This window comes from Podarcis liolepis (assembly GCF_965112155.1).
Source record: "Podarcis liolepis genome assembly, chromosome: 4".
NCBI classification, from domain to species: domain Eukaryota; kingdom Metazoa; phylum Chordata; class Lepidosauria; order Squamata; family Lacertidae; genus Podarcis; species Podarcis liolepis.
In genome coordinates this window covers 51,048,331-51,068,038 of record NC_139558.1, presented here as the reverse complement: position 1 = coordinate 51,068,038, position 19,708 = coordinate 51,048,331, and the positions used below count along the sequence as shown (strand labels likewise).

Genomic DNA, 19,708 nt, shown 5'->3' with positions numbered 1-19,708 from the left:
AGCTATCTCAGTGATTGTTTCATTGCCCTCAGATCCACGGAAAACCATGGGGCTGTCCAGGCTCCATGCAATCGGAGAGGGCACTTCAGAGCCAAGCAGTCAATAGCCCTGGTTAACTCCACATTCCAGCTGGCCACCAGGGGATCAGCTGAAAGGCCATCAACATGGGATAAAGCATCCCCTACCACTCTTGGAAACCAATTGGATCCATTAAGTGGCGGGGGCGGACCCCAGGCGGCATACAGCTGGAAAATCAGGGTGCCTTATAGGCCCTTCTCCAGCATTGGTAACCTGTGGCCTTGCAGATGCGGCTGAACTACAACTACAGTCATCCCTGGCCACTGGCATACAGGGGAAGTCTGATGGGAGTTGAAGTCCAACAACATCTGGAGGACCACCTGTTCCTCACCACTGAACTCTGCTGAAAGTGTGGAACATATTACTAGCAACAGTAGACCTGGTCCTTTTCTCAGCTGCCCAGTGAATGTATGAAAAAGACTCTCGTTCCTCCTCAAATGGATCTGATGTACATCCTACATGCACCCAAGCCCCACAATTCACATATATACAGGGAATCACCAGCACCTACATATCCGAACTGCAGGAAATGGCAATCAAGGGGCCTGTGCAATTTGACAGATTTCCATGTACAAGATTCCCATTTTCAATATGGACAGAGAGGTCCCTGCTTTATTCACACCACTGAGGTCTGATTTTGCATTCCTATGCCAAGCCGATAACACAGGAAGCTGCTAAGCCATCCGTCAACAAGCAATGCAGGGGGGGGGGGGAGAACCAGATGGAAACGTTGTGCTTCCCCTTAAGTGGCTATTGGAAAGTGACACGTAACAGGAGATTCCTTGTAAAATGAAAAATGCTCGAGGTGTATAATGATAGCCACCTAACAGTAACATGTGTTCTTCTTGATAAGGGCTCCTTTTGTGAGGCTGAGTATCCCAATCAGTCTGAAGCCAAAGCTTTGAAATGTGCAGCTGAGGAAGCACATGGAGCAAAGTGAAAATGGGCTTCCTCAAGACTGTTTTTTTAGAGGATTTTCCAGTACTGTTTGCAAGGAGTAACACCTGTGTGATTAAAGTTCAGACTGGAGTAGAATCATGGCCAATAAAGCACTGCAAAGCTCTGAAAACAACCAGTCTTCTAAACTATTATACAATGGAATAATCAGATGGTATAATCAAATCTAGGCAATTGTTAACAAAACTTAACGTATTATGAAAAGAAGCAAAGAAGGATGAGCACTTAATTTATTCATTTTTAAATGGACACTATTTAGAAATCACCAGACTGCATCAATCCAGGATAATGCTCAGCCATAATTTTTTTTGCTTATTTTTTCCTTTGGCATATATAATTTTTCTTGTTCTTTTTTCTTGTGTTTTGTTCTTTTTTTCTTATTTTCTATCAAAGAGAGAATCAATGGACGAAGAGAATTGATATAGCTCATACTATTGAATAAACAAATATGAGCAGTCCTTGTATTTAAAAAAGTCCAGACTAATTTGACCTGCTGCCATACCTGATGGTGGCAGAAGGGCTTGTAATCAGGGAAAGGAACCAGATTTTTAATGAGAAAGTCACTCACCTATTTTTGAATAGTAGATGAAAATACACTGACATAAAAACCGACTTATAAGGCACAGCTATAATAGCTTTATTCATGATCCCACTAGGGCAGAACCACACTAAGCATTTAAGGCTTATTCACTGCACATTCCCAAAGCATCCTGGGAAATGCAGTTTGTTAAAGGTGCTGGTAATTGCAGCTCTGTGGTGGGGAAACTACAGTTCCCAGAGTGCCATGTGCTTTAAATGTGCATTGAATAAGCTTTATATGTACTTCAGCTGCTGCTTGGGGAAGCTCCATTCTGTGATCACATCTTAATTCAATGGGTGCTCTGGCCCACTCTGCAGCAGGGATTTCCTATATTATTATGAAATCTGATGTTTCTAGATCTTCCCGGTCTGACATTTCTGTTCTTACATGGAAACCTTCTCCAACTTGGTACCCTCCAGATTTTTTGGGATTGCAGATTTACTAATGCAAATTGCCTTGAGATGTCTAATGAGAAGTGATCCACAGATATCATAAATATCAATAAATAATACTAGCATGGATGTGCTAAAGGCTTGGGCTGATAGGAGTTGCAATCTGGAGGGCACCAGATTGGCAAAGCTTGTTTATGGGACCGATCCACTGCTATGAATCACCTCATTACACACAACACATAGGTAAACTTTTTAGTGCTTTAGTACATTTTATTAATGTAATAAATACATTATTTATTTAATGTTAAACCACAGAACCTAGGACTTGCCGATCAGAAGGTTGGTGGTTCGAATCCCCATGACGGGGTGAGCTCCCGTTGCTCGGTTCCTGCTCCTGCCCACCTAGCAGTTCGAAAGCACATCAAAGTGCAAGTAGATAAATAGGTACTTCTCTGGCGGGAAGATAAACGGCGTTTCTGTGCGCTGCTCTGGTTCGCCAGAAGCGGCTTTGTCATGCTGGCCACATGACCCGGAAGCTGTACGCCGGCTCCCTCAGCCAATAAAGCGAGATGAGCGCCGCAACCCCAGAGTTGGCCACAACTGGACCTAACGGTCAGGGGTCCCTTTACCTTTACATATTAAATTAAATTGCCATTTAATACAATACACTGGGTAGAAGTCAATATCATGCTATTACAACCGTTCCATCCGCCACATGCAATGATCCCCCCTCTCCTTCTCCCACGCTCTTTCTGGGGGTCCTCTCATCCTCCCCAGAGCCAATTTCCCCAGAGCCAATTGCAAGCTGAAGTCCTTACGCAACACTTCCATTGGTGTGGAGTATTAGATGAACCCTGCACAGTATGTACTTTGAAAACAATTTTTGTTTCCTGTTATCTGTTTTGTGCCTGCACTAGTTAAAGTGAACAGCGCTGCCTCTCGTCCTCCACACCCTTTCTAACCTCAAATGTATTTATCTCCCTAAGCCCTTGGGGAGATAAATACACGCCGGGCTCGAAAAGCAACTGAGGTGATGGAACCAACGCAAGTAGTTAAAATAAACTAGGTCTGCAGTTTTCTTTTCAACTGCTGCTATTGTTGTGATAGCGGCCCCCTTCCGTTCAATTACAGCATGCACAATTTTGCACCTGCAATTAATTGCCGGCATTTATCCTTCTAACTGTGGGCTAAATTGCAGCTGCAGAAGCAGAGACAGTAACTGAAATGCCGCTGAAGATCAGACTAATATATGCCTCACACATAACTACACCAGACTTAATTCTATGCTTCGCAGGCTTTTAAAAACCTATTATAAGGTAATTAATATCAAATCTACTTCTTCAGCCGTCTTTCAAGCTGAGGATACTCTCAGGGGTTCTTTGTCACCTGAACAATCAGCAAGAGCCACACCAGATCTCGAAAGTCTTTTTGGGAGCCCAATCAGATGTGTACGAGTTTGTTAAACATGAGCTGGGGTATAGAGAGAGGGTGGGATAGGTCAACTTTTAATATAAAATGGAGTGCACCTGCCTTGCTCACTATTGTGCTTTCAGCTGGTTTTCCCCAGCCTACTTCCTTTGCTGAGGGACAACAACCTTCCTCCTCTCTCCACCAGGAGGGGATAAGTCCTACTTGGGTCACTCAGCTCCCATGGAGCAGGAGTAGAACTACTGTCTCACCCCCACCAGGTATGCAGTGGGGGCACACCTGTAGAAGGAAGCCTGTCCTACACATGTAGGGTTGTTCACACAATGAGGAGAACCTGTGTACATAGATAAAACTCCCCTTTCCAGACAAGGCATGTTGGTGGGGTGCCAGCAAGGCCACTGGGACGAGGGGTGCTTGTGACAGCAGCTTTGTTTTCCAACTCCATGGAATTGTAACAGTGTGAACTGAATCCCTGACTAGGGCTACAGTATGTGCAGCCTGTTCAAAAAGGCAGGCAGCTTCGAAAACTTATTATTTCATGGACAAAAGCTGTAACTTGCATGGCAGAGTATTCCACACACGCTACTTTTTTCTGTCCAAAGGACAGTAACCAAGCCCTTGCACTGAAAAACCAGGCAACTGGCTTAGTACTGCTTCTGAAATATATTTCTGACATATTGCACCTGGGGCTCTCTCTCTCTTTTTAAAGAGAATGAATACATTCTGGAATCTTAAAAAAAAAAAATACAACTCATGTGCTCATAACAAATGCAACATCTACTATATTTCATGTGCTTTATATTCATTTAAGCACACAAAGCACTGACCTAACAATGAAAAGAACAAAGAGCACCAGCATGCAAATATTCTCCTTTATCCTTCCCAACAAAGAATCCACCTATTTGCCTCACAGAATGCGGGTGTATAACTAAGCAGTGAGTGCTTAACTAGGAAGCAGCAGCTCTGACACAAACAGAACCGTCAGAATGAGAGTGTGTGCTGTACCAAAACATGGTCACAGACTCTTTAATAGACCCTTTTAAGTTGCAATTTGAAGTTTCTTTAGAGCACAGCCTTCCGCACGACGACAATCTCATTTGGAATAGTTTGGACAAAGGAAAGGGAAGAATTACCTACTTATAACTGAACATTCTGATTACAGGCACCAATCTGCACAGCACAAAATGTGACAATTGTTTGGGTGAGTGTTCTGAGCATGGGTTTTATCTGGAGCAGGACACCCAGGCGTTTTGATGAAAACTCTTACAAGACAACAAAGGAGTCTGGGACACTCCAAGATTTAATTGTGATACCACATGGACTACTTTTTGCCAGGAGCACAGCAAATAAAAGGAATTGCAGATTGCTACTGAACTACAAGGGTTACTTGGCAGTATCTTCCATGGTTTTCAGAAAGACAATACCCAGCTATTGCTTTAAAAGTTCACAGGTTAAATCACTGTTCTCCAACAAAGTAGTTCTGTTAGCTCAAGGGTTTCCATTTATGTAATGCAACTTGTCCACTTCCCACACACCCTCCGGAGGGTTGGGGAAAACTACAGAACAGATTTAGGGAGCATGCATATATTAGCGAAAATACACTATATTTGGGGAAATTGCTTTGCAAAAATATGTATGTTAGGCAAAACATACACATCCCAAACAGTGAATACTTGGAGAAATTCACTAAAATGCTGGACTATCATGAGGGCTTTGTAAAGAAAATCACAAACTGATGTGGGAATGTGGAGAGCTGAACTTAAGACCGCAAAAGCCATCTCAGACCCTATGATCTGCAGGTAAGGCCAGGTTACCGAGGACAACCCAGCTGGCAGTGACCTATGACTGGGCCTTTTCAGTGATCGTTTCCCATTTGTAGAATGACCTTCCTATGAGGCACATCTGTCTCCATCACTGTCAACCTTCAGGTTGAGAAACACTGCATTAAATTACCAGGAATATTCACAAACCAGAAAATAATCCTATTGAGGTCAATGATTAATCAGCTCAGTAATGGTACTGGCGATCCACAGCTCTCCACTCCTGCTCACGTTCACCACTGCTTAAGATGCTGCTTGAAACTCAGGGCAAACTTAACAGGCTAAGATTCAACACTGTGTGTAGACAAGCTTTGTGTAACAATTGCAAGTTGAGTTCAGAATCTACCTCAAGGACTTGGATGGCTCCAAACCAGGAGCTGCGCATGTCCTATGGGGGTTTAGACTCTGAACATTACAAACGTCAAAATTCCCTTTGGTTTCAGAAGCAGTGTGGACGGCAATGACTTGCTGCTCGAGAAAAGGCACCGCAATGGTATGCCGCATGCAAATAACCGCTTGTGCAATTGTTTTGATCCAGGTCTGGAAACCCTGTCCATTAGACATTGCCAGCAGGAGCCTCATCAAACCTACAGCCTTTTCTCTCGTCTTTTCCTTGATTGTACTATGCGCAGTTTCCAGGTTCGTTCTCAACAGGCCTCCTGATGAGAAATACCATTCAAAAGCAGCTGGGGCAATCACTACCTGTAACTGTCTCAGTCTTATGAAATGGAATTCTGAATACCTTGAAACAGCTGAGATGCACAGGCAGAGTCTTCTAAGTGACAGAATACTGTGACCACATTTTACGGCTTATTTACAGCATATCATTCATTCAGTGATATGCCGCTTGTATGCCAGTATGGTATATACTGTATCAGAACACTTCAGTGCCTCTCACATTCTAAAACAGAATCTATGAAATAAAATCCTTTAACTTTGTATTATTATTATTTTTTAAGAAGACACTCAAGCTGGCAAGTTGCAGTCTAAATCACATCTCAAAAGTATGGATACTTTTTCCCATAGCAAAAAGGTCGCCTTAATTTAGTTCAAAAACAAACAAACCAACCCACCCATCCAGCTATCAATCAGAGATTCCTTCTAGAGAAAATTGTCCCATTGTCAAAGGACAACTCCAGCAATAGAATCCCATTTTTGGTCCGGTAGGTCACCAGACTCATCCTACACTACAAAGTAGGGTAAAAGGTAAAGGAGCCCTGGATGATTAAGTCCAGCCAAAAGCGAGTATGGGGTTGTGGCGCTCATCTCGCTTTCAGGCCAAGGGAGCCAGTGTTTGTCCACAGACAGTTTTCAGAGTCATGTGGCCAGCATGACTGAACTGCCACTGGTGCATGGAAGACCGTGACGAGTGTCAAAGTGCCTAGAAATGCCATTTACCCTCCTGACGCAACGTTACCTATTTGTCTACTTGCACTGGCGTGCTTTCGAACTGCTAGGTTGGCAGGAGCTGGGACAGCAGGAGCTCACCCTGTCGCAGGGATTTGAACTGCCAACCTTCCGATCAGCAAGCCCGAGAGGCTCAGTGGTTTAGGCTCATTGGTTTAGACTACAGCGCCACCCACGTCCCAACACTACAAAGTAACTCATTACCTTCACTGTGAAGATATTGTGTTTCCACCAGTTTAAATGCACTGGAGATCTGTGGTTATGCAGGGACTCCACAGTTATGATTTGTTGCACAATGAAGTCACATTATGAAAGGTGAGCTCTGAGAATTATCCAAGGATATTTTGGATTTGGTCATGTACATCCTTAGCTAGTAACTAGAACAGTCAAAAGGATCGCTTCCAACTGGAAGGGGAAGCTAAACTCCAGGGTTGTGTGGCACAATGGGATGCAGTGAGCTCCCCAGACACCCCTGGGGAACATTGCCAGGATTTTTGCCTCGTAAATCCTGGTTTTTCCCTGCCTGAACCTCCTTGCTGTTGACAGAGGACAGCAAGGAGCAACCACCATTGACTTGTGAAGTGACCGGAAACCTCCTCCATCCATTCCTGCTCTCCACCTTCTTTCTGGACAGAGGAGGACTGAAGGACATATGGTAGGAATTGTTGGGTGAGCTTTAGGGGCCTGTACTTGACAAAGGGTTCTCACTATGGCTTATGTGGCACATGTACGGAAGCAGAGCCAAGAGAGGCTTTCAGCTTGGAGGAGCAAGTTTTGCAGTGTTTCTTCTTCCCCGCCATGCGTCACGATGTCATCACCCAATGACATCTATGCTGACAGTCAAGGCAAGCAGCTAGAAAGAGTTTACAGAGGACATATTTATCACTGACAAGGTAAGGAAGTGTCACCATAATAAGGCTAGACGTGTTAATATTTGCACTTTGTGGAAAAAATCAAGCCAGCTTGTTCTTCAGTGTGCCAAGTGATTCAGTAGTTCTCAAACCAGCTTCTTCCAATGCACTGCAAGTCACAACCCAATTTTGCACTGCGCAAGGATGCTGCTCAGGTTTTGAGCTTCTTTGTCTGCCCATTTGATTCATGCTGCGGGTCCTTTCTCTTACTCTTCCGCTGCTGAAGTCTCTCTTCTTTCTTTTGGAGGTAAACAGCCATGTTATCAAAAGAAGCCTTGTAGAGATTTTGATAGCAACTTTCTTTGCCAACTGAGCCTGTAGAAGAGAGAATTGGAACAGGCTCATAGGCATGTGCTTTCCACACACTGAGGGTCTGTTTTCTGTGCAAGTCAAGAAAAGAGACTTAAAACCTTAAAATCTGAATTTGCACAACCAATAATAAGCCAATGTGATTACTAAAGGGGCACTGGGTGCTTTGGGAAGGAGAAAATAGGCAACTACAAATACTAAGAAAGTGAAAATTGCTTTGTTAGATTAGACCATGGTCTTGGCTTTCTGTCTTGAACTGTGACCATGATTTGGGGTTTTTAAAATGACATTAATTAGTACGCTGCCCCGTTACCCCACAGAATGCGTTTTAACAGAAGCTGATCTGGCTCAGAGAAGATAATAAAAAATAATAATCTACATATCTATTAGCCTTTCCACTTGACTGGACAACGTTAAGGCTTTGCTAGATTTTCTTTTCAGCAACAATTCATTCAAGGTTTAAATATTCCTCTCCCATCTCGTAACAGAAGAGAAATTGTGATCGTCTGCTGAAGAACTATCAAAGCTGGAGGGGGGCAGACAGCTATTAACATTTTGACAATAAAAAGATAACTACCTTTTCCATAGGGGTAAAGACACTAATTAAGCATCTGGAACAGGATTCAACTATCAAGCTCCCTTGTGCTAATTAGCTGCAATAATCACTGTAATCTTAATAGCCCCTTTCCCCCAGCTGCTGATACACTTAGGATCTCTGCATGGAACTATAATTTGAGATCTAGGAAAACTATTTTCTGTGTTCTCACATTATTCAATGGTTCTTTTGTGGGTACTATCGATTAGCAGGATTTTTTAGATCTCACCTGACCTCAGCAGCTCAAGGCAGCATGGAACAAAAACCAAAAAAGAGCCAGCTACCAAAGTATATTACTTTCTACCTTCAGGGAAATCTTTTTCTCAATGCTGAGGAACCTTAGCATCTTTGCTACATGACCCCACCCTGTTGCAAAGGATTCTGGGAATGTACACTCAGTCCAAGTGCTTAGGCTATTGGACCAAGACAAAGGTGTACCCATCACAGTCTTGTGGCTATAAATTGCAAAGTTGTGTAGTGGATAACAAGTTGGGGGGATGATTGCTTATCATTACAGATTTTCTCAACATGGGAATTCCTGGTTAGCTTTCAAATTATGTTAAATGTAACATCAATTAGCCTTTGGCCAATTAAACAATCTATGGCCATTTAAACTGTGGGAGGGGTTATTGGTTTTGTTCTTTACTGTTATATGTATTTTTGTATTTCTATATTGTAAACCACCTTGTGAACCTCAGATGAAGGGTGGCATAGAAAATAAATCAATAAATAAATAAATAAATAAATAAATAAAACCACCACCCTGGTTTTCTAATACCCTTTCCACTCCCATTCTCCCTCACATAGTTACTCCAAAGGCTTGCCCAACATAACCAAATCTCAGCTGACAGCAGGGATGGGTGAACTTCCATGCAATTCCACTCACAGAACCAAGCCTCCTAAAAGGGACAAGGCTCTTATCTAAATCTAAAAAGTTACTTTTTATGAATGCTGTGAGATGCACTCTCCTCAAATCCTACCTTGACACCCACTTTAAACGGTGTCTCAACCGCCTTACCTTCAAACGCTGTCCAGTTGTCACGGATGCACTTTGACATTTTAATCAACCCTCTCTCTTCAGTAGAAGACTGAAAAAAGGAAAGAAGGACAACTCTTGAAATCCCCATATTAAGCACATTGATTCTCATACAGGGAACCATGTGCTGGGCACAGCCCTCCCAAAATCTTCCATGATTTGCCCCAAACCGTGTGTGTGTGTGTGTTTCAATCTTTTCACAAAGAGAAACTGACAACAAAAGAAGGAACAGGCATTCCACTCGTATTTTCAGATAAAGAAACCAAAGTAGCCCTATGTCACTGTTATCTTGATCACCAGCCTGAGCTCTGGCACTGTGCCTTAGGCTGCTGTATATTGACCAGCATGAAAAATAAAAATGAAACATGCTATTTGATTGGGCAACCATAGCTGCACCATGTTCTTCTCAAGCTTGGGAGTGTTTATTAAAAAGTGGTAACACTGTCAAAGGATGTTGCCAAATGGATTCAGCCAGTGCTACCTAGCCTAATGTGCAGATAGTAAATAATTGACTCCCAAGCCAGCTCCAGTTCAATGCCCTTTTCCTGTAGGAGTATCCCAAAGTTCTTTGCCTGACACCATAGAAGGGGAAGCACACAGTCAGCTGCAACCAGAAGGTTCCCTCTCACCTGCCATTGGCCTTTCACAAGTTGGTAAAACAGAAGAGGTGTCTGCATGTCCTCCTGAAGAATCCAGAGCCCCCCTGTTTTCTCAAATGCAATGGCCCAGCCTTTGCAGATCAAGGGGATGTTCTGTTTGTGAATGAGTTTCTGAGTCTCGGGGTCAAGCTGGAAGATGGAAACTGTGGGAAGACTTTTCAGAAATGATCAGTAATGATTAGGGCTATCATTTTTACAGAGCAAATTTTGCACGCCAAGATTGCCTAGCAGGTTAAAACACGTCAATCAAAGCTCTTAGAGACCTTATGTAAAATGATGGTTGATTTGCCCTGAATTTCACATAAGGCTTAAATGTACAGATTCCTTCCGGTCATGGCCAATGCATGCAATATGATCACCTCGTAGAGCAGGGATGGGGAACCTGTGGGGCTGGACTACAGTTCCCTTCATCTCTGATCTAGGGCTGGGGCTGATGGGAGTTGGAGTCCAACAACATCTGGAGAGCCAAAAATTTCCCATCCCTGTTGTAGAGGTTGCTGTAAGTCAGGGATGTCCAACCAGTCGAAGCTCAACAACTTTGCTGATGCCTCCTCAGAAGAAGCTCAACAACTGTGGGTTTCCTCCCCAAAAAAATCTCAACAACTTTGGGTCTCACTCCCTGTGAGTGATTGTTTATAAGGTCCCCTTATGGTTCTCCCTGACCAAGAAGAATGTCCAGTTCATGGTAGCACACATCTCAGATATATGCAGGAGAACTGCCCATGTTCTAAGAGATTTCCAAACATGCCGTGGATACAACAAAGCTAATGTAGCGATACGAGCATCAACCAAAATCATCTTCATTATATTATATTAACTCAGACAGGCTTAATATTATTGAAGCAAAATATCATTATCATGAACAAAGAAAAATCCACATTCTAGGTGGCCATGACTACGCTGCTTCCACAGTAATTTTAAAGCAACAGATATCTGACAGGCCTAATAATGAAATTATGTAATTTGGCTGTTGCTTCCACAGTAATTTTAGATATTCTTTTCCTCTTACCAGTCATATAAAATGCCAATGTAATTTCCTTCACAACAATAGGCTGTCCTGGAGACTGCATATTTCTGAGGAGGGAAAAGGAGATGCAATTAGAAACCTCTCAGGCAAGAGAGTTTGTAGGGGAAGAGATGGTAACAAAGGGAAAGCCTTCATGTCAAATTCAAAAGCCCTCTTCAGGTGTTCAATGGTCCATACTCAAACTGGATAGGGAGTTTTGAGTATCTCAGCCCTCTCCTCTCCTTTCCAAGTTGAGCATGAAGATCCGGAGGGGGGGATTCTAACTGGATTTAGTTGAACGTGGTTAGAATCCTTCCCACAACTAGGAACTATGTACAGTTGCTATAGCATAACGGTTGGGAGAGGAGGAGGTGAGGCCAGCAATCATGCTCCCCACCCCAGTGGGGTAATTTTTGAGTCCACCAAAATTATTCTGAATGCCTGAGGACTAAAGTCTTACACTATTCGCAGCGAGAGTCACACATCACAGCCAAACTGCACAGCCCCCTTCCACATTCTTGGCAGGCAGGCAGGTGTAAGGGAAGAGTAAATGTGCAAGAGTGAAGGTGCCCATGACCATATTTAAATGGTGGATCCCAAGTATGCAAAAGTGTGGGGGGAGGACACAACAAAAAGTTGTGTCTAACACCCAGCACCAGTGCAACCAATAAGAGAAACCTTAATTACCTTCCTTAGCTAGACTGGAAGCTCTCATTGTGGTATTCAGGGTTGGCCCGGCTTTCCTAGATATTATTATGCTGGGATAATCTAGCTTTATACTTGTGTGAGGTTAACAAAAAGAAAACAGAAATATTCTCAAATTTAGTTTTCAGATTATTTTTGCCCGTGATTTTTGTTTGCATGTTTGGTTCTCTTCTTTGCTTGGACACTTAATGCTGGATGATGACCCACAGCAAGCCACAGTTTGATCTAATGGGTTGGGTGCCTGCCTTCTTCTCACATTATAACTCAACTTCTGGATGCAATTGCTGCCATTACAACACCAGCCCATATGCCCCTTAGGAAGAGAGGTATGCAATTTTAGCATGTCAGATTGCAATGTGTATGCACGTAGACAAAAAACCGCCCACTTCATATCATCAATTCAAGTAAAAAGAAAAGGTTGACAATTAAATGAAGGATGAAATAGATTCTGAAGTGTTTTTTAAAAATAAATAAATCTGCAAACACCCGAAGCTATTTCACTCCAGACCAACAGCTTTTCAGAGCAGCGCAATGGTTTTATTCTCAATGTAATCTTGGAGAGAAAGGCGGCCAAAAGGTTTGTGGTGCTTTGCACATCGTGTTGCAGAACTACAAAAAGCCCTCCTTGTCATTCTGGGATTAGATTTTCTGTAGTTTAAAATTTACTCTCACCTCACCTACACATACCATTCTGAAAGCAAGTTTGCCTGGAAAGACAGAGAGAGAGAGAGATTCACATGTTCACAGAAAAACGCATTACCTTCTCATTTGGGGGAGCCTCAGATGTACTCAAACTATTCAGATGACAGCAGTGCACTTCCTTCCCACTTTTGTATTCCCAGAGCCTCAATGTGCAGTCCTGGGGAAGGGGGTACAGTTCAAAAGAGAGAGGCTGATTAACACCGCTTCTATCAAGAAGACGACAGCCATACATGTATGCACACACTCTCAACAGAATCGGATACCTGAGGCCCCTTCAGATGTTGTTGGGCCACAGCTCTTATCAGCACGGCCAATGGTCAGGGATGATCAAAGAGCCAAGTTTTAAATCCCCACACAGCCATGAAGCTCACTGACTGAGAGACAATGACTGGTCCAAGGTCAATGCCACAGGATTGTTGGAAAGATAAAAGTGGGAAGAGAACCATTTATGCCACTTTGAGCTCCTTAGAGGAAAATATGGGGCAGAAATACAATAGTGATAATAAAATAAAAATAAAAGAATGGGAGTTGTAGTTGAGCAGCATGTGACAGATCACAGGCTCCTCAGTCCTACTCTATGAAGTTAAAAAGGCCTATTCTTAAATGCATTCAACTTTAAATGGCAAAACCACCCAACACAAAAATGCAGCAGTGTTCTGTGAACATTCACTGTAGTTATGTTTTACATTTCCTTATTATGGTAATCAGGATTAGATGATCCTAAGAAAGCACTTAGAAAAGTTGGTAGCTTCCTCCTCACCTCCCTAAAGGATGCTCCTGAGAAAAGTGTTTAGAGAAGGAACATAAAGCAACTACAGTATTTTACCCTCAGCAAGGGAGGAAAATGTGTAAGCAACCTACTAAAATTCCAGACGTAAAATGCCTCAGACAACATACATACCCCAGAAGCTGATAAGAGAAGTTCTGGATAGTTTGGTATTACAAATATTTTGCTGACAAATCTAGGAGAGAAAAAAAGGTCAATGTTTGTGGTGTACATTCCTAATGCAAGCAAAAAGTAATAAAGTGTGAGGTGAAACATCACCATAGCAACAGAAGGCTCTACACTGGATTAGATCACTATGTTATCTTTTAGGTCAGGAAAAAGGCACACGAACCAATTTACTACCAGTATCACTGTTTAGAAAATAGATAAGAAAGAGCAAAACCCAAACGATGAAAAAGTGCCAGAGCAGCACATTATAAAGAGTTTTCTGGGACAGGGGATGATTGTAGTGCAGTATCCAAATGTACTCAATAATGAAAGCCACCTGACATGAATTTTGATTAATAGAGAGTTGGAAAGGCTCCACTGCGTGAGTTTGTGTAAGTGGGAGCTCAACTCCTAATGTTGTCCTTACCTGACAAGAACCAAGAGCTACAAGGGATGCAGCATCTCATCCAGACCAGCTCTTTGGGCTTAGAGAGCAATTCATGAAGAGCCTGGACAGGTGCCTGCCCAACCTCTTCTTAAAACTCTCTAGTGTGGGTTGGGGGGAATCCACAATCTCCTCAGACAGCTTAAGGGTAGCCATCGTGGTGTCCTCTCAGTGTTGCTGGACTCCAGCTCCAGCCAATCCCATGAACCCCAGCATGCATGGTCAATAGACAGGGATTGTGGGAGTCACAACATTGACAGGGCACCCCATTGGCTAGCTTGCTGTGTAGCACTGATCTTAAAATATGTCTTCCTACCTCCCCTCTCCCCGTCCCCCTTATAAACAGGCCGCTCTTCCCTTTTCCTCATGTTGCAGACTTTCTACAACTGCACTTACTCTCTGTGTCCCAGGCAGAAGGACACAATGTTATGTGGTGCTCTAGTCAAACTAACTCGTATCTTCTCATCACGGTCAGCGGTCAGGATATACTGGTCATCGGGACTCAGCGCCTAATGACACAACACAGGTCACCATGAAACAGCCCAGGAGGCTTTGCGGCATGTAGACACATATGGGAAATAAGCACACACCTACCAGTCTGGTTTCAGATTGACAAGACTTGGGGGGGAAAGTCTACAAAAGCTACTAGTCTTGAACATTTTGCTGGCCTGTTTAGTCACACTTGTCTGTGCTTATTTGTAACACACTGTGACACACAGAAAAAACTACATTTTCTTCCAAATTACAAGTTCTCCTGAAGTGAGTAAGAGTCCCCTGGAGATGACCCTTACTCACTGCAGGCAGCAAAACTAGGGGTTCTTGACAATCCTCCCACACAAAACATAAAAATGTTGGTTAAATTTATGATGCAAGCAAAAGATGGGTAAGTTTTAAATAAGCAATAACCAAATATAATAATAATCTGGCTGTCTATCTGGTTTTACTCAGAGCAGACACATTGAAAATAATGAACACGACTAACTTAGGTCCCTTAATTTTAATGGGATTACTCTGAGTAAAACTTAGTTGACTATCATTCATTGTTTTCAAAGGAGGTAGCTGAAACTTCATATTTAACAATAGGCTTACAACTCACTTATTTTGGATATCTTAAACATTTTTATACTATTCAAACCCATTCAAACCAAGTCTTCTAGATTGTTCAGAAAACAATATAAAGGAATAGTCAAACACAAAACACACATTTATGTTGAAAATAGTTTTGTTGAGTTCACTGAACTTTTTCCACTGTAACTGTGCAGACCCAATGAATTCAGGGGAAATTAATTTAAAATGAACATACTTAGGACTGGGCTGTATATTTATGCTTGGGGCTCTTTAAATAAACAAAGATGGTATTGAACCAGAAATTGCATACATACCACATCCAACAGAAGAGACAAGTGACCAAGTTCAATTGTTCCTGCATTTTCAGGCTCTGTTGTTGAGTATGAATAGACATCACCTGATTTGTCAGCAACTAGTATCTTATCTTCTGCCGCTGTTATAATCAGGGAAGTACATCTTCTAATGACAGACCTGGAATGAAGAATTGACACTAATTAGGGTCCAAAACTTCCTCTTTGGAAGATTAGACTTTATAACTAAATTATGTTTGCATATCACATTATGATTGCTAAATTTGGGGGCAGGAAGGCATTTTCCCAGAGAATGGCCACATAATTTGCATGAAGATCTGCAGAAACTGAAAGAAATTAACAATGTGTTTTGATCATGTCACAGACTTTATAGCAGACCAAACCTATATGTATTGACTCCTTACTAATAAGTACCTGAAAAGGGTTTTTGGTAGCCAGGGGAAATAAGGCACTGCAGCTACAGAATTTTAGAAAGCCTGCCCTTTGGTCTTTCTGGAAGTGGTAACAGAAGATCTCAAAAGAGAAGGGCATAATAATCCCAGTGAGAATCCAGCACCAATGGAGTTTAAAGGGTATGCATGCAGCACAGTTCTAAATCCTAGGAATAAAATTCATTCATTCATTTATGACCACTCTTAACCTGACCTTAATCTTAATCCCAATTTAATCCTACTCTTATTCCCATCACCACACACTGGACTAGCAAAAAAAGGACTCCTTTGCTTTGTCCCTATTTTTTCCTAACTTTTAAATGAATATAATTTGACACATTCACCCACAATGTAGTCTCTTTTTAGAGCTGAAAGGAAGTATAGAAACATTTTTTAAAAATAAATAAACTTCTGACACCAAAATAAATTTCTGTTCTTCATACTGGGTTGGGAGGTGGGGTATCTGAATTACAGAATGGATAGAATGTATCAAGTCACAATATAGAGAGTTCATGATCAGGTACCTGTGAAATCTTGCACATTTTTAGTGAGGATTATCATGACTAAGAACAAAGTGATTGTGAAATCATCTGAGTATCAAAAACAACTTGCAGTGTAGTGCAACAAAGTTAAAAAATTATGTTACGGGGCTGCTCTTCAGCTGTAATTTTCAGAGCGGCTTACAAAAAAACACATAAAATAAAATAATACAACCAAGCAAACAAATAGCAGGCAGCTAAAACCAGCATAAAGATAAAGCACAGAATGCTAAAACCAGATTTTATTTAATCTCTTTAAAAAATTCCAAAATTTAATCACCAATTTAGCTTAAGCCTTTTGTGAACGGAAAAAAGAACTAGGTGCAGTGTAAAGTTTTAGACTTGGGTGAGGGAGATCTGAGTGACTTTGACCAAACAACATAGGTTGCCCGTCCCTGCACTAGAGGAAGTGAAGGACACCAATAATGGGTAACTTTTCTATCAGTAAAGTTAAATATATCTGATCAGTTACAGAAAATGATCAAGAAATGTAAAGAAGTTTGTCTTAAAACAGCTCTTATTTATATGTGGGTACAAATATTTCTCCTGAAGTGCCTTCCTTTCCATACCTTACACTCAGACACTCCCAAGACGGTTTCGTACGAAAAAGGATCAGTCGTTTGTTGTCATCAGTCAGAGCAAAGTAGGTTCCTGATGAAGAAAACGTGCAGGCAAGGATATCGTTACTTGCTTCACCCACTGACTTTCCGTCATCTCTAAAAACAATGAGAAAGAAAAAAAATATTCAAGACCTAGAGGTTTTGCACCCAGTTACCTCAGACTGCTAAGAACAGGAATTACTATTTGGTAGGTTTGATCAATATAACATTTGTTTATTGACTAGAGTATCTGTACTACTAAGTAAATGGATACCTTATGGAATTATGTTTTCTATTATTTCAGAGGGTATGCTTCCTTCCACAAGTGTGCAGTAAGATCAGATTTTTAAAAAACTTTACACACCAAATCCTTTCTTATAAACAATGGTGAAGGCAGCACTCATGGTCGAAACAGAGATATCTATAGCCCACCCCCCAATGGCAGATGATGGGGTAGCAGCAAAGAGACCTTCCTTCTTATTTAAAAAAAAACATTTTACGGCTAGGAGGCAGCCAGTCAGGAATATACATATTTGCAGATATTCACTGTACTATTTTTACTTTAAAATAGCTGAACAGTACAGTGTGGTGTAGTGGTTAAGAGTGGTAGACTCGTAATCTGGTGAAACCAGGTTTGTGTCCCCGCTCCTCACATGCAATTGCTGGGTGACCTTGGGCCAGTCACACTTCTCTAAAGTCTCTCAGCCTCACTCACTTCACAGAGTGTTTGTTGTGGGAGAGGAGGGGAAAGGAGATTGTTAGATGCTTTGAGACTCCTTATGGTAGTGATAAAGCTGAATCCAAACTCCTCTTCTTCAGTACTCATTCCCAAGTAAATGCACTGAGCATCAGGGCAGCAGAAGCAAGCACCATTTTATCTGTGTAGGTGCTATGATTTAAGTGAGTTTTAAAAATGACAAACTGCATATGCCCAGCACACTTTTTATTATTAGGGTAGTCAAATAGTTTTTTGCTTGGTATATTTCTCTAACTGATCAGGGATGTGGAAGCACTTGTAAAGTGTGGAATGGTGGTGGAAGGGAGAAATATTAAATTATGTAGTTCACAACTGAAGAAAAACACACAACCATTTAAAACCCCATCCCATACCGGACTATTGAGTCCAAGGTTTAGAGTCACTTAGCTGCATCACTGCATATAAGTAGTTTGTATTCCTCAATTTGTTTTTGTATTTTATGTGACATTGGTGGTAGCGGCAACATTTATTTTCAGCTACAAACAACAACTCTAAGAGATGTAAATGTCATTCAACAGAGTTTCTGAATAAATGGGAATGCAGCGGATTTCCTACTGCAGATTAAGGAAAATTTAAACAGTCTTACCCTTGATTCTGTTGAAGTTTCTCTGTTGCTGTGGAACAGTCATAAATGAAAATATCTTCATTCCTGGAAATTATATAATTACATCAGGTCAGTATTTTCCAATAAGCATAGTATCAGTTGTGTCTCATCTTACTTACCATGCCTTTTTAAACAGTAAAATTTCAAAATTAATGAGGTTTTCTGTTTCATTTTATTGCAGAGGAACATATAGACATAGAAAATACTAGGGCAGAAAACACAGAGAAGTTTTAGAATCTTTTATGAAAAGTATCTTTTACATGGTTCTTTTTTTTCAAACTTCTGCATTATTACCACAGATGTCAGTACCTCTATACAGTAAATGTAATTAAATGGTCCATTATTTATTGGCCAGAGACTGATACAGAGCTTCCTTATAGCACAGCTTTATACATGTCCACTCAGAAGTATATCCCATTGAGTTAAATGGGATTTACCCATTTCACAGTTCAATTACAGAATCCGTCTATTAAGAGGGATCAGGTAGTAACCATGGGAAGTTAGAAAACAATAGGAATGGAGACCTATTGTCAGTACTAACAATACACTGCCTACCTAGAGTAGCTGACTCAAAATAAAGCAACTCATTATATAATATCTTGAAACCCAAGTGATCATATATTTTCAGAAGAGCAGTGGGTAATACATTCTCCAAAGCAGAAAATGTGCAGAAAATAAGAAGCAGAGAACGTGCGTACTCTGATTGCTTTTACTTCTGAAAGCATTATCTATTTTGGAACCTTTTTAGCAGGAAAAACATGTAAATTCAATCATCCTAAACCTATAAGGATGGAGAAAGGCTGTCCACCCTTTCATCCGACCAGCATTTCATTTGTCGGAAGAGCACTGCAGCCTATTTCCTCTAATTATATAGATCAGCGTTGTCACTCAACTTTTCTAAGCTGACCAGCATTATGCACACTGACCAGCTGCCTGGATAAACTGTGTACACACTGCCACCGGTTACTGATCCTGCTCCACTGTGAGTATAAAAGGGGGGCAGCTTTGAAGCAAATGATCAGAATTAAAGGGTGCACCCGGTTACCGCTTTACACACTCCGTTAAAGAAACACACAACCCTTCTCACACAGCCGCTGCCTTACAGCGGAATCTTAACCGTGCCTACTCAGAGTAAGTTCAATGGTAAATGCGGTTAGGGCTGCAGTCTCAGCAGATATATAGACAAGACGACGGGAGAGCGAGGCTAGAAGAGGCTGAACAGGAGCTCCTCGGCCCGGTTTCACTCACCCAGGCTCTTTGTAAAGGGCCGCCAAGAGCTTGGCTCCGCCGGTGACCACCATCAGGTCCCCGCAGACCGCCAGCTCCGGGGAAGAACCCGCAACCCCGGCGGGGTCAGCCGCCTCCATGCCCGACAACAGATCCGCGTGCGGGAAACCACACAGCCGTCGCCGGCAAATGACGTCTCTGCGGGACT

The 19,708-nt window shown here is 41.9% G+C and overlaps 1 protein-coding gene and 1 long non-coding RNA gene across 3 annotated transcripts in view; both read right to left on the bottom strand.

The window, feature by feature from the left end:
• LOC310705720 overlaps positions 1-19,708 on the bottom strand; it is a 55,596-nt gene that overhangs the window by 26,908 nt on the left and 8,980 nt on the right. The window lies entirely within an intron of this gene.
• Positions 4,192-19,697, bottom strand: WDR4 (WDR4 tRNA N7-guanosine methyltransferase non-catalytic subunit). Of its 2 annotated transcripts, none has more exons than XM_083500493.1 (11): positions 19,522-19,697; positions 18,256-18,318; positions 16,883-17,029; positions 15,347-15,503; positions 14,361-14,473; positions 13,487-13,547; positions 12,644-12,742; positions 11,182-11,246; positions 10,143-10,326; positions 9,496-9,565; positions 4,192-7,888 (listed from the first exon to the last, which is right to left on the bottom strand). In XM_083500493.1, exons 1-11 carry the CDS (start codon positions 19,638-19,640, stop codon positions 7,725-7,727), a joined length of 1,242 nt encoding a protein of 413 aa, XP_083356619.1. In that variant the 5' UTR covers positions 19,641-19,697; the 3' UTR covers positions 4,192-7,724. The 2 variants fall into 2 exon arrangements, with proteins under 2 accessions (XP_083356619.1, XP_083356620.1); XM_083500494.1 differs by having other exon boundaries at positions 16,883-16,964.

What these genes read in the sequence shown, in the direction of transcription:
- WDR4 (XM_083500493.1), bottom strand. Translation starts at nt 19,640, where the DNA reads ATGGAGGCGGCTGACCCCGCCGGGGTTGCGGGTTCTTCCCCGGAGCTG. An exon ending in ATTGGCATTTTATATGACTG is followed by an intron (nt 10,327 to 11,181) that starts GTAAGAGGAAAA and finishes ATTTCTGAAAAG; the next exon opens with TCTTCCCACAGTTTCCATCT. An exon ending in TTGTGAAAGGCCAATGGCAG is followed by an intron (nt 9,566 to 10,142) that starts GTGAGAGGGAAC and finishes TCCTTTTTTCAG; the next exon opens with TCTTCTACTGAAGAGAGAGG.